The following is a 12,234-nucleotide window of genomic DNA, read 5'->3' as shown; positions in this document are numbered from 1 at the left end:
TCCAGGGGCAGTCAGTGGACAGGGAAGGGTGGATGGGGCAGGGGACCCAGGGGGCCATCAGGGGGCGAGAAGCAGGGGGGGATCGGATAAGGGGCGGGGGCTGGGCCATGCCTGGCTGTTTGGGGAGGCACAGCCTGGGGAGGCCCGATGTGGCCCTGAGGCCAAAAAGTTTGCCCGTCCCTGGTTTAGACTCTAGAGACAGATGCTGCAGAAGGGTGAGTAAGCCTGATATTGGACAGTGACTGTTCCAATCTAAATATATTCAGCAACCTGAATATTAAGCAACTGGCCAAATAGATCAAGTTCCCAACAAGGTAATTAAGCAAGAACCCAAGGCAGTGGACCTCTTTCTCAACCCTCCTGACCATGTGAATCTGGCAGTCATATTGAGCTGCCCAGTACTGCACCCCTGCCCCACTGTCTCAACACCTGAAATGTTGTTGCAAGAGCTGACATGTGAATGGGGGATTGAAGTCTGTCTCCCCAGGCTGAGGGCCTGATTCTCAGTTACTCTGGTCCTGCATGTGGGGCAGGAATGGAATGGGTGGGAAGGCAAAGGTGGCTTAAGGCCATCTTTGCACTCTGTATACTGGGACTCTGCAGTGAAGACATACCCTAAGGGTGACACACCTGATCACCGAATGACAGAGACTTACCAAATTAGGCATCCTAGCCCCAAGGACTATGCAGTATTTCAAGTGCCTGAAAGTAACACAAATGCCAATCATTTACAAAGAATCAATTTACAGAGAATTCAAACTTATCTCCCCATTTGTTCCCAATCTGTTTATACCTCAATAAAGGTACAAGCTCTTAACCCTGGACGAGGCAGAGGGTCCCCAAGCTTTGCTTCCTTGAATTACAGAATAGCTCATTCTTTCAGTTCCTGAGTTTTCCTAACAAGTTGTAAGGTGTTAGCCCAGGGGGCTCTGGAATCCCTCCAAGTTTTAGGTCTGTCTGACAGGCTGACATCATCTTGGCCGACAGAACCAGGCTGCTTTATGAGAAACCTGCAGGAGATTAGGTCACCACCTAGTATCTTGAACAAACAAAAAAGTGCTAAACTGAAATAATTTTAAGATCAGTTTTTAAAAATAGTTTCCAAACGTTGTCAGTTTAGTAGAGGAGATGTTTTCAGGCAGTGACAACGAAGGGGAGTGATTGCTATGTAATTGGGATAGCACTGGCACAATTTCATGTGGGGGATGCACTAGCTAATGCCAAACTGGGTGGTAAAAATGGGCTTGAAAATTTAAGCTCTGATCTTAATACAAAAATTACCAAATAAAGATAACGTGAAATGCAGCCAGAACCCCTTTTTTCGTCCTGCTGTGGGTATTCAGTCAAGCATCTTATTTTGATTTCAGTATCTGGTTTTCCGTTTCAAATGGTCTCCTCTCTTAACTGGGATGTCTACTGGGGTAGCCTTGGCACACATAATTCTGGCGGTACATGAGTGTGGTCCCTCCCTTGTGTAAAGCCTCTTTGCTGAATCCCTGCCTGTTACACTTCCCCTTTATGCCTTGCTATTTGAATGTGTAAGAGAAAATACCGAGTTTTCTTTGCAAGAGGATAAGACTTCGGTTTCCTTAGTGTCTTTTTAAATTGTCACCAGTTTAGAGTGCAACGGAAGAGAAGCTGAATCTCTTATTATGCATCTTTTCTTTGAGGCTGAAATTGCTCTTGCCAAGTTTTCAAGTAGGACTTGAATGACGCCCTCTCTCTCTCTCTCCCCCACCCCCACTCCGCTCCCCCAGCAGCAGCAGAGCCCTCCCCCGCCCCCCTCCTAGGCAGGAGAGGGCTTCAGGGTAAAGGGTGGGCGGCACAAGACTTGCTCTGCTGACCCAGTGGCCTGATCCAATCACAGGGAGGCCTGAATCCCTTCAGCCCCTCCTCGCCTTTACTTCAAAGGAAGAGGGAGAGGGCGGGGGGAGGAGGCGAGGGTTGCAATGTAGGTCCTTTCTTCTTTGTCCGCCTCTTCTCCGAGTCCCAATAAGAAGGGGGCTGAGCTGTAGTTGAGGTGCAGGAGATTCTCTTAGGTTTAAAATCCCAACAGGACTGGACACAGCCTCCCACCTGCCAGCTTCATTCCAACTGTCTAACCCTTCCTGCGTCCACAATGGTTGAGGCATTCTGTGCTACCTGGAAGCTGATTGACAGCCAGAATTTTGATGAATACATGAAGGCGCTGGGTAGGTAAAAGGAGCTATTGCTGATCACCCATTGGGCTGCTGAAATTGTTCCTGAAGTTTTGATGATGTTTTCCAGCACAGATAGGTTGGAGAGTGATCGTGGGATTTGGGATTTTGCATTGGATTAAAGCATCTGAGTGATTTCTGAGTAGAACCAAAAAAAGAATCATTGTCTAGCTGAGCTGAATGTTGCTGCAGAGAATGTGAATGTGAAAGTGCCGTGGCTTTGCCTGCTCTGTTATTTCCATCATTGTTTCATTCTTTATCAAAGTTAACGTGATATAGATATAATTTGCATGGTGGGTTTGTAAGGGGGGGGCGGGGAAGGCGGGGGAACAGAGTGGTAATGCATTGAGCCTGTTTTAAAACTTTATTTTAGGAAAAGACAATGAGATCAACTGAATCAACAAAAGTTGCTTGCAAATAAACAAATAGGTCCCTCTCATTATACTGGAATGATAAAGATTGCCATCTAAATAAGCAAAAAGTAACTGTCACTAATTCAGTGACAAGAAGCTGATGTACTACACTGTTGACCTAAGGGGTCATTGTTGCAATATATTGTGTTTCTTAAGTTGGTACCGAGGACTCAGAAATATATACAGTGAGCTAGAGTGTAGGACAGTGGATAGATGAGGTATGGATGACTGGGCAGAGAAGTGTAAAGTGTAGTGTGATAGTGAAAGGAGCAGAACAGGATAGGAGGTTTCACCTCATTGTTTGGCAAACAGGGTGTAAAAGAAATCAGGGTCTGATGGATTTTTGTTTTCATTTGGCGGGTTAGGAGTGGGCTTTGCTACTCGGCAGGTGGGGAACGTCACTAAGCCCACAGTGATAATCAGCAATGAAGGGGACAAAGTAGTGATCAGGACCCAGAGCACTTTCAAGAACACTGAAATCAGCTTCAAGCTTGGAGAAGAGTTTGAGGAAACTACCCCAGATGACAGAAACTGCAAAGTAAGTGAACACCCTCTCAGGCTGTAGCATTTGAAAAGTCTTATCTTTTGGTGGGGGAGGGACTAGGGAGAATGATTCAACTTCTTTGCCACAGTTAGTTTAGTTTTGTAGCACAGAAAGGGAGTGTAAGGAAAGACAAGACCGCATTTTACTCATCTAGAGACACAAAGTTATGTCTTTATGTTATGACATATATTTTGGCCTTCCAGTGTGAAGGAATTCTGCTAGATGCCCCATCCATATTTTTGTACCAGTCGCTTTAATCCAAAAATCAGTTTAGGAGACATCATTCTCAACTGAAATGAGGAAGTACATCCTTCCTGAACTTTGGGGGGGGGGTTTAAAAAGTTGCTAAACCAGAGCAAATGTGAAATTATCATTTAAATGTCACTGGGACACACAAAGCAGGATTTATTTAATCCTTTTTGTACAAACAAGAATCAAATGGACTTTTCATTTTAAACGAGGGTTCATGGGTTTGGATTTAAAATGCCTAGAACTCGTTTATTATGCCAGGTTTGAGTAAGTTTGTTGAAGAGAATCTAGTAGAGGCTATTGAATACATTCCCTAGAAATCTGAATAGTATCTGCTACTGTTTTAAATTAATCCTTCTCTTTGTATATTTTGATATCCCAGTCAGTTGTGACCCTGGATGGAGACAAACTAGTTCATGTACAGAAATGGGACGGCAAAGAGACAAACTTTGTTAGAGAAATTAAGGATGGCAAAATGGTAATGGTAAGTAAAATGATCACTGAGCTCATATGTATCAGATTAACTATTTGTTTAGATCTATCGAGAGCATGCTATTTTTATTTAAAATCTAGAGCTAGTTATCCGTAAAGCTGGTTGAGAATTTTTAAAAGTTCACATATATATATATATATATATATTGCTGCTCTGAATCTGTTCATGGACAATGGAAAACTTTCAGCATTTTTCAACCAGCTCTAGTTAACCGTCTTCAGAAAGTCAATGACATTTTAGACTTTTGAGGGGAGGGGAGTTAAATACAGCATTGTACTAATCCCAAATGAAACAAAATACACTTCTGGAACTGCAAAAATATGAACTATTTGATTAAATGTGCATCAATCCATTTTAAACAGGTGGTACTTTAGATCACTAAAATAAAATTGTCTTATACTTCCATGTGCAACTAGTTATTTAGAATAAGTATTTCTCTGGGGTAATATATCTTGAGGATTTTTGCATTTAATAATGAATGGAGTATGCCTGCTTAGATTATTTTCCAAAATGATGACCAGGGGAAGAGGTTCACGTAAAGAGTAATATTTTATGCTTTTAACCCACCTACCTCCAGTGATGCGTTGGGAACAGGATTATAATGTTGTGGCAGTCAGGGCCGTCCTTACCCACACACAAACTACGCAACTGCGTGCTGCTCCAATGGCCAGCCTGATCCAGCCAGGAAAGCTGCCGCCACTCCCACCCCATGCCCACTCCACCCCTTCCCCATAGCCCCCGCCCCTGCTCCGTCCCCAGCCACGCTCCCACTCCACCCCTTCCCCTGAGCTATGTCCCTGGGGACTGCAGCAGGGGTCGGGTGTGCCCTGCACTCACCGGGCGGCGGGAAGTCTACAGACGGCCCTGGTGGCAGTGATACTAAAGCTATGGCTGAAAAGTGCACACGTTCTAAACCTTTATAACACTGGGAGGAAGGGGGTTTGGAAATGTAGCCTCTGGGCTGAAATTTCTCATGTTTGTTCTTGGCATGAAAAAGAAGTGTGTTCAGTTACTTTACTTTCTGTTACCTGGCCATTGGAGAATCAGTCTTTAACTCTTGTTTTTGTTCAGATACGCTCTCTCTCTCTCTTCGTGTGTGGAGAATTCCAAATAGTTTAAACTTAAAAGTGCAGACACAATATGTAGTTGGTCAATGAGAAATATGTGTTCTTAAGTTTGCTTGTTATAAAGCAAGTAACGATGGTATTTGCCCGTGTGCAGCAAACTATCTTACAAGAAATCTGAACAGGAATTTGGGATGCAAAATTGCAGATATGCAAACAGCTATCCCTTCTGCCAGTAGGAGTGGGCAGCAAGAAGGGTTTAATATCTAGGGCGTTCCTTTTCAACAATATAACCAAAACCGGCTCGAGCCCCCACCCAGTAACTTGGGAAAATGTCACTTTTCACGATTGGCACCTCCAAGAGGCAATATATTGGGAGTTCCATACATTAGAATTACCAGCCATATTCAGTGATTATATATACAATCAGTGGACATGGTACATTTATTTGAACACTTGATTCCCTTTACATATACCCCCTACATATAATAAGTATTGCATATGAACATTGAACTATACACATAGTGCATTGCACATTCTGATATGGGATCAGTGTGGTTTTTGTCTGTTTGTTTTTGTTTTAATAATTTTTTTTAATATAGGTTCAATGTTATGGCTGAGAGTTTAAATGCACAAAAGTTAGGAAATTCTATTTTGGTTCCCAGACATCCTTTATTTTGGTCCCCTTTCTGATCTAGTGTATCATGAGTTACTCTGTGTTGAAAACAGCAATAAGAAAGGTATGGTTGCTGTGGGAACCACAACTCTGAATGTTTTCACTCAATATTAAGGGTGCACGATCATGTTTTGTTTACTTTTATATTATTTACATCCACTAGAACAGTGGCTCTCAAACTTTTTTACTGGTGACCCCTTTCACATAGCAAGCCTCTGAGTGCGACCCCCCCCTTATAATTTAAAAACACTTTTTTATATATTTAACACCATTATAAATGCTGGAGGCAAGGTTTGGGGTGAATGTTGACAGCTTGCGACCCCCTCGCCATGTAATAACCTTGCAACCCCCTGAGGGGTCCCGACCCCTAGTTTGAGAACCCTTGCACTAGAACAACCTCTTTAGATTGAGCAATAAGTAGAAAATGGTTATGAATGTGGTATGGTGTTTTAACTTCTCTATTTCTTCTCCAACTTGCAGACTCTCACCTTTGGTGATGTGGTTGCTGTTCGCCACTATGAGAAAGCATAGAACCTACCTGTCCCCTGTCCAGGTGTTACTCCTGCTGGATGCATTTAACTGCCATCCAAAACTGAACGTAGCTAAGTGACATGAACATTACTGGCATGAAAGGTTAATGAAGAGCTTGCGGGTTGTTGGTTTTTTATTTTTACTTTATACCATCAGTTGGCAAACTCTTGTTCAGTAAAATGCAACAGGTAGAACTTTGCATTAAATCTCTGAAACACTTGTCTTCGTTTTTTTACAATAAATGGAACATATTTGACATGTTATGGAATGCAATTCAAACTTAAAATTAAAATGTTTTTAAACCCATGCTGGTTTTGCATTTAATGGACTAGTGTTTCAGTGCTTTGGAGGAGGTGATATGAAAAACATTTCCTAAATGGGGTTAATACTGCAAGGAGGGGTGGTGGCAAGATGCTACAGTAGGCTGGGCTATATGGGGTGACTTTGGTCAAACAGGAAACCAGGTGTGACTTCACTCCAATTTAGTGGCTTCTCTTTGCTTGAGAAACTCAGGAGCAGCATCTTTGTAGTGCTGCAGTGGGGGCAGAGAGGTGAGAGGAAACATGGGTACTATCTCCCTGGTTCAAACCACTGACAGTCCCCTTCCTCTCTGATAATAATAATCTTTACTTACAGCCTGATCCAAAACTCACTGACATCAATGAGAACACTTCCACTGACTTCAGTGGGTTTTGAATCAATCCTTTATTATTTTGTGTGTGTGTGTTAATATGGCTAATGGAGGAAGTGGGTGAGAGTTCTATGATCTTCAGTGCAGAGGGAAATAAATTAGAACCAAAAGGAAGAAATGCTCCATAGATTGGGGTGGGAGGGCAGTACGAATGTAGCAGGCCCTGATCAACCTCAGGGTTATAGCTTGCCTTTCCTAGGGATCCTCAGATGCCACAGGGTTAGGAAGCCTTGCTCCTTGAGGGGAGCATAGAGTGGAAACACCATGATGTGAACCTCCTCCTGGAGTCCCTTCTTGTACGTTTTATCACACAATGCTGCATTATGGACCTTAATTTGTATGGAGGGGCAGTAATCTCTTCTAAGAGCATTTTACAGAAATCAAAATTGTATTAATAAAACATCTTAAAAGCAGAATTGGTGTGAATTGGCTCTATACGCCAGTTTTCTGAGCCAAATAAAACCAAAAAGAGTTACATGGCATCATATATGTAACTAGGAGGAAAAGATATAAAGAGAATCCCCCTTCTGTTAGGACGTTGCACCCATGGGCCATATCTGCTTTTGGTTGATTAAGACCTTTTTTTAACAGTGACACAGTTGTGATATTTAACCAGTGGGCCACATTGGGGATGCTGCAAAGGCATATGGCCAGAAAGGCGTTTCAGGAGGGGAATTGCACCTGAGCTCCCAGGCCTGATGCTGGACCATGGTATTCCTTAGATCTGTTAGCTGGTGTGGTGGGAGTAGTTCTGGTTCCTCCCCACCATAGTGGCTCACTTTCATCAGGACACTGATGGAGGACTAGTGCTTGGTCTCAGCGACTGCAACTATGGCTGGTCCTTCTGTGCAGGGAGCACAAGAGCACCTCATTTGATAAGGGTCTAGGCACAAATTGGCCCTAAAAAAGACACGAATGCGAGATCTTGTTTTCTAATATCCTTTTACAGGGAAGTGCTCTCTGAAGGGACTTAACACTGTAAATCTAGGTGCAGAGGAGAAAGCCCCCTTAATTCTCAACCATCATGAATATATTTGGTTTGATAGCTATAAATCACTTTAAAAACTGGGGGCCTGACCTACAGAGGTGCAGAGCTCCTGGATCTGCGATGGACTTCAGTTAGAGTTGTTAATGTCCCTTAGGAACATTAGTCTCAGCATTCTTTTCATAAGCATAATGCACTAGCACCAAGTTCTAAAAAAGTGATCTTTTAGGCCAACGGGAGTGAAAAAGTAGTACTCGTTTTTGTGGCTTGTGGAATTGGATTCTGGTTTGCTTCAGCCTCTATTGTCCATGTGTGCAGCTATAAAGAGCCTCTTCTCTGCACTACAGAGCTTGCATTGGTTGATTTAAACCTCAGTTTCAGTGTAATAATACAGATTATGTCTGTCATCCATCAGTATGGCTCACATCACAGCTGTCTTCTTATGTATGCAAATCACATGATCCCCTTTCCCACCCATCCCTTTCCCAGAGAATTGGGAGCAGATGCTTTTGCTTCATCTCCATGGAAAGAAGTCATGATTCTCTACTAGTGGCATTAATATCCATGACAACTGATTTATAGTGTCACGAAGTAAAAGAATAAAGTCTTTATTACTGGTGCAGAAACGAATGAGGTGATGGATAGAAAAGGCTCTGGAGTACACATAAGGCCTGAATGGTAAATATTTAACAAGGGAACTCTCCATCCCTTCTGTTGTTTACTCTCCTTATATGCATTACAAACACATTTAAACAAAGGCAACTCCCCCTCCCCCCTTCACTTCATGCCCTGTATGCATATGTTTTACATGTAACAGCTACCCAATACAACTTTACTGATGGAGGCTTTTGCCATCTCAAAGGCAAACAAATACTATGAATGTCAAAGGAAATTAGGGCTAGGAGAAGTGGCATTTGTGAAATGCCTGTGGGGTTATCCTGAGTGGGGAAGGGAAAGGAGAAAAGTCAGACATGAGGGACTTGCAACTGTGGATGGATGGATTTCATAATATAGTTCGGCAAACCATAGAAATGCAAACCACTGAAAAATACACAGAAAGAAAAATACATCCACTGGATGGAGAGTAACTGAATATTTAGAGAACAGAGACAGAGAGGGCCTAGAGGTGGAAAGCATAATTCTCTGATCTTCTGCTATTACAATATCACTGGGTTAGCTAACCTTGGAACTTCACGTTCTCCCTTGTGGAAAACAATTTTCACTTCTCTGTCTATAAATGGCATCACAGCCCTCCTGTAGTATGAACAGATAGGCATTTGTATTCACTCACTCCTTATCTTATGTCACGAATACACATCTCAACTCTCACATCTTATTAGGCTTTAGCTTAATTTTAGTATTTCTATAATTACTGGAGTTTTATTCATTCTGGAATGTAAGATGCTTCAGACTATCCTTTCCAAGGCATATTAAGATTTAGAATTAAAACTGCTATACTACATTACCAAAAGATTAGTCCTTTGGCCATAACTCTGCTTTGGAAAATGGAGCAATGCAAAACTGGGTCCCAATTCTGCAGACATTTAGGCCTGATCCTGCAACTTCATACATGCAAGCTCATACATCATTATGAGTTGTATTAACAGGAGTCAAGTATCAGAGGGGTAGCCGTGTTAGTCTGGATCTATAAAAAGCGACAAAGAGTCCTGTGGCACCTTATAGACTAACAGACGTATTGGAGCATAAGCTTTTGTGGGTGAATATGCATGCATCTGACGAAGTGGGTATTCACCCACGAAAGCTTATGCTCTAATACATCTGTTAGTCTATAAGGTGCCACAGGACTCTTTGTCGCTATCAACAGGAGTGTTGTAAGTAAGACACAGGAGGTAACTACCCTGCTCTACTCAGCACTGGTGAGGCCTCAGCTGGAGAACTGTGTCCAGTTCAGAGTGCCACACTTTAGAAAGGATGTGGGCAAATTGGAGAGTGCAGAGGAGAGCAACAAAATTGAGAAAAGGTTTAGAAAACCTGACCTTTGAGGAAAAGTGCAAAAAACTGGGCACTTTAGTCTTGAGGAAGCTGGGGGGGAACCTGATAAGTCTTCAAATATGTTAAGGGCTTTATAAAGAGGACTGTGATCATTTGTTCTCCATGTCCACTGAAGGTAGGAAAAGAAGTAAAGGGCTTAATCTACAGTGAGAGATTTAGGTTAGATATTAGGAAAAGCTTTCTAATTATCAGCGTAGTTAAACTCTGGAATAGACCTCCAAGGAAGGTTGTGAAATCACCATTGTAACCCGGGGTTCTTTCAACCCAAAGCGAGGTGGTGTCAAGAAATAAATCAGGAGAGACATGGCCATCTGACCAGTAGATGGCTGGCACAAACAGGACAACACAAGAGTGCTTTCACTTAAAGCTAAACTTTACTTAGTCTCAAGCACTTACACACGTCTGCAACAGGTTAGTAAAACACCCCCAACCCTCAATAATTACCGAAGCTGAGTGTGGCTCTCAAGTGGCAAAGCAGCGCCCTGTCTGCCGGTGGGGAACACAAGATGCATCCAGAGGGAGAGTCCCTGAAGAGCCCCTTCTGAGAAGTCCCACTACCTTAAACTTTCCCCCCTTATTTATACATTAGTAATACAATGACATATCCCTTAAAGAAAACTTGCTAAGCAAGCAGTTTTTAAAGGTCAAGCAAGAGGTTTCCTTATGATCGTCAATTAACCAGATATGTTTTTTTTTCAGAGTGTCCATGCCTTGGGACCCTGACAGACACATTCCTCAGGGTACATTATAGACAAGCTTCCTGTTTTTCTAAAATACATATATCAGCAATTTCAACATTCTTAGCAGGAAGGACGCAGGGTCAAGCTGCCCTGTCTGTGGCACCCAAAACCCCCTCCCCTCCTGCCTGGGTTATGCTAAGGCTGCTGCATGATCAGTTTACGGCCTGCTGACTTGACTACTTTTAGCAATAAGCAATAGTGGTTTCAGGCACTTTACTGGTTTGCCAAAATCTCCCCGTACAGCCATCACTGGAGGTTATTTAAGAACAGGTTGGACAAACACCTGTCATGGATGGTCTAGATTTATTTGGTCCTGCCTCAGCACAGAAGGCTGGACTTGATGATTACTCAGGCTCCCTTTTACCCCTGCATTTGTATGATTCTATGAGGTGTAAAGGTCCACCTGTGCAGGATTTGAGGCCCTCTACGCACACGTGCAATTTTGCTCATGGGAGCAGTTCCATGGAGCAAATGGAGCAAAGTTACACATGTACCTGTTTGCAGAATTGGGCCCTTTGTAGCTGGAACCTAGACTGTAAGGCCCAAATTCTATTACACTGCTAATATTACTTGCTGTTGCATAGCACTTTTCATCCGCAGATCTCAAGCCACTTTACAAAGGAACGTATCATTAGCCCTATTTCACAGATGGAGAAACTGAGGCACCTGTAATCTTATACTGTACCTCAGATATATTTAGTCCGTTCTGCACTGTACCTCCAGCAGGTTTCCCTACATGTCAGAGGTTTCTGGATGCATCCCAGTGCAGAATACTCCCTAATAATAGAAGCCTGTGACAATGAGCTATGTTAATAACTATCCTAGGCAAGTGCTGGAAGGCCCATCTCATGGTATGCTTTAATGTACACTAGCTAATGGAGAGCACTGCACTCCTGCAGTGACCTCCGTGCAGAGGGCTGGATGATCTCATTGGGCTCTTTTATCTGTAAAGGTGTGATTGTCTCTAACACATGGACTTTGGCTCTCCTGCCAATTGTCCTAGGGGAGATACCCTAGTTACAACAGGTGACTTTTCTTATTGGCAGTCTTAGCTTTGAGTGAAAGGGGCCCCATTGCTCTTTGGACAACAATTCCTTCCTCTAAGGCAAGGATCGGCAACTTTTGGCATGCGGCCCACCAGAGTAAGCACCCTGGCGGGCTGCGTACCAAAGGTTGCCGATCCCTGCTCTAAGAGTATGTCTACATGTCACACCAAGCCCAGGTTTGTGGGACCTGTGCTTGTGGATTGGGGTTTCCAGGTTCATGCTTGAGCATCCATGCTGCATTGTAAATGTGGGTTTACAACTGCTGGACCTGGTTCTCATAGCCATGCTAATGCATCCATACCGCTCTATGCAGAGCTTCTGACTCAGGTCTGTGTCCACACGGCAGAACTGAAGGCCTTAGACCCAGTCACCACAGGACTCAAGCTCTGACCCTGCCCAGCAGGGTCCTAGGACCCAGGCCCTGAGGGCTTGCTGACTCGCACTCATTTGTGTGCGGAGGCAAGGGGGCCTTGGGCTCAGACCTGCATCAGAGGCTGGGTGCAAGGTAGAGTGTAGACACGCCCCCAGGGACTAACCACTACGGTGGCGCAGGAGCAGCCTCCACTGCTGATCTCCGGGCCTGGAGCACCC

At 43.5% G+C, this 12,234-nt stretch overlaps 1 protein-coding gene across 1 annotated transcript; it reads left to right on the top strand.

Moving 5' to 3' along the window:
- The first annotated feature begins 1,943 nt into the window (after positions 1-1,943).
- Positions 1,944-6,465, top strand: FABP7 (fatty acid binding protein 7). The gene is made up of 4 exons (XM_024192606.2): positions 1,944-2,192; positions 2,977-3,149; positions 3,787-3,888; positions 6,118-6,465. The coding sequence occupies exons 1-4, from the start codon at positions 2,120-2,122 to the stop codon at positions 6,166-6,168; spliced, it is 399 nt and encodes a 132-aa protein (XP_024048374.1). The 5' UTR covers positions 1,944-2,119; the 3' UTR covers positions 6,169-6,465.
- The last annotated feature ends 5,769 nt before the right edge of the window (positions 6,466-12,234 follow it).

This window comes from Terrapene carolina, unplaced genomic scaffold, assembly GCF_002925995.2.
Source record: "Terrapene carolina triunguis isolate 2854851 unplaced genomic scaffold, T_m_triunguis-2.0 Scaffold85, whole genome shotgun sequence".
Classification (NCBI taxonomy): domain Eukaryota; kingdom Metazoa; phylum Chordata; order Testudines; family Emydidae; genus Terrapene; species Terrapene triunguis.
Note: the sequence above shows the minus strand (reverse complement) of the source record. Positions and strands in the feature narration are given on the sequence as shown.

Bases quoted from the DNA above. Each gene is read 5' to 3' on its own strand.
- FABP7 (XM_024192606.2), top strand. From the start codon at position 2,120: ATGGTTGAGGCATTCTGTGCTACCTGGAAGCTGATTGACAGCCAGAAT. The intron at 3,150-3,786 runs GTAAGTGAACAC...TTGATATCCCAG, and splicing joins CAGATGACAGAAACTGCAAA to TCAGTTGTGACCCTGGATGG. The intron at 3,889-6,117 runs GTAAGTAAAATG...TCCAACTTGCAG, and splicing joins AGGATGGCAAAATGGTAATG to ACTCTCACCTTTGGTGATGT.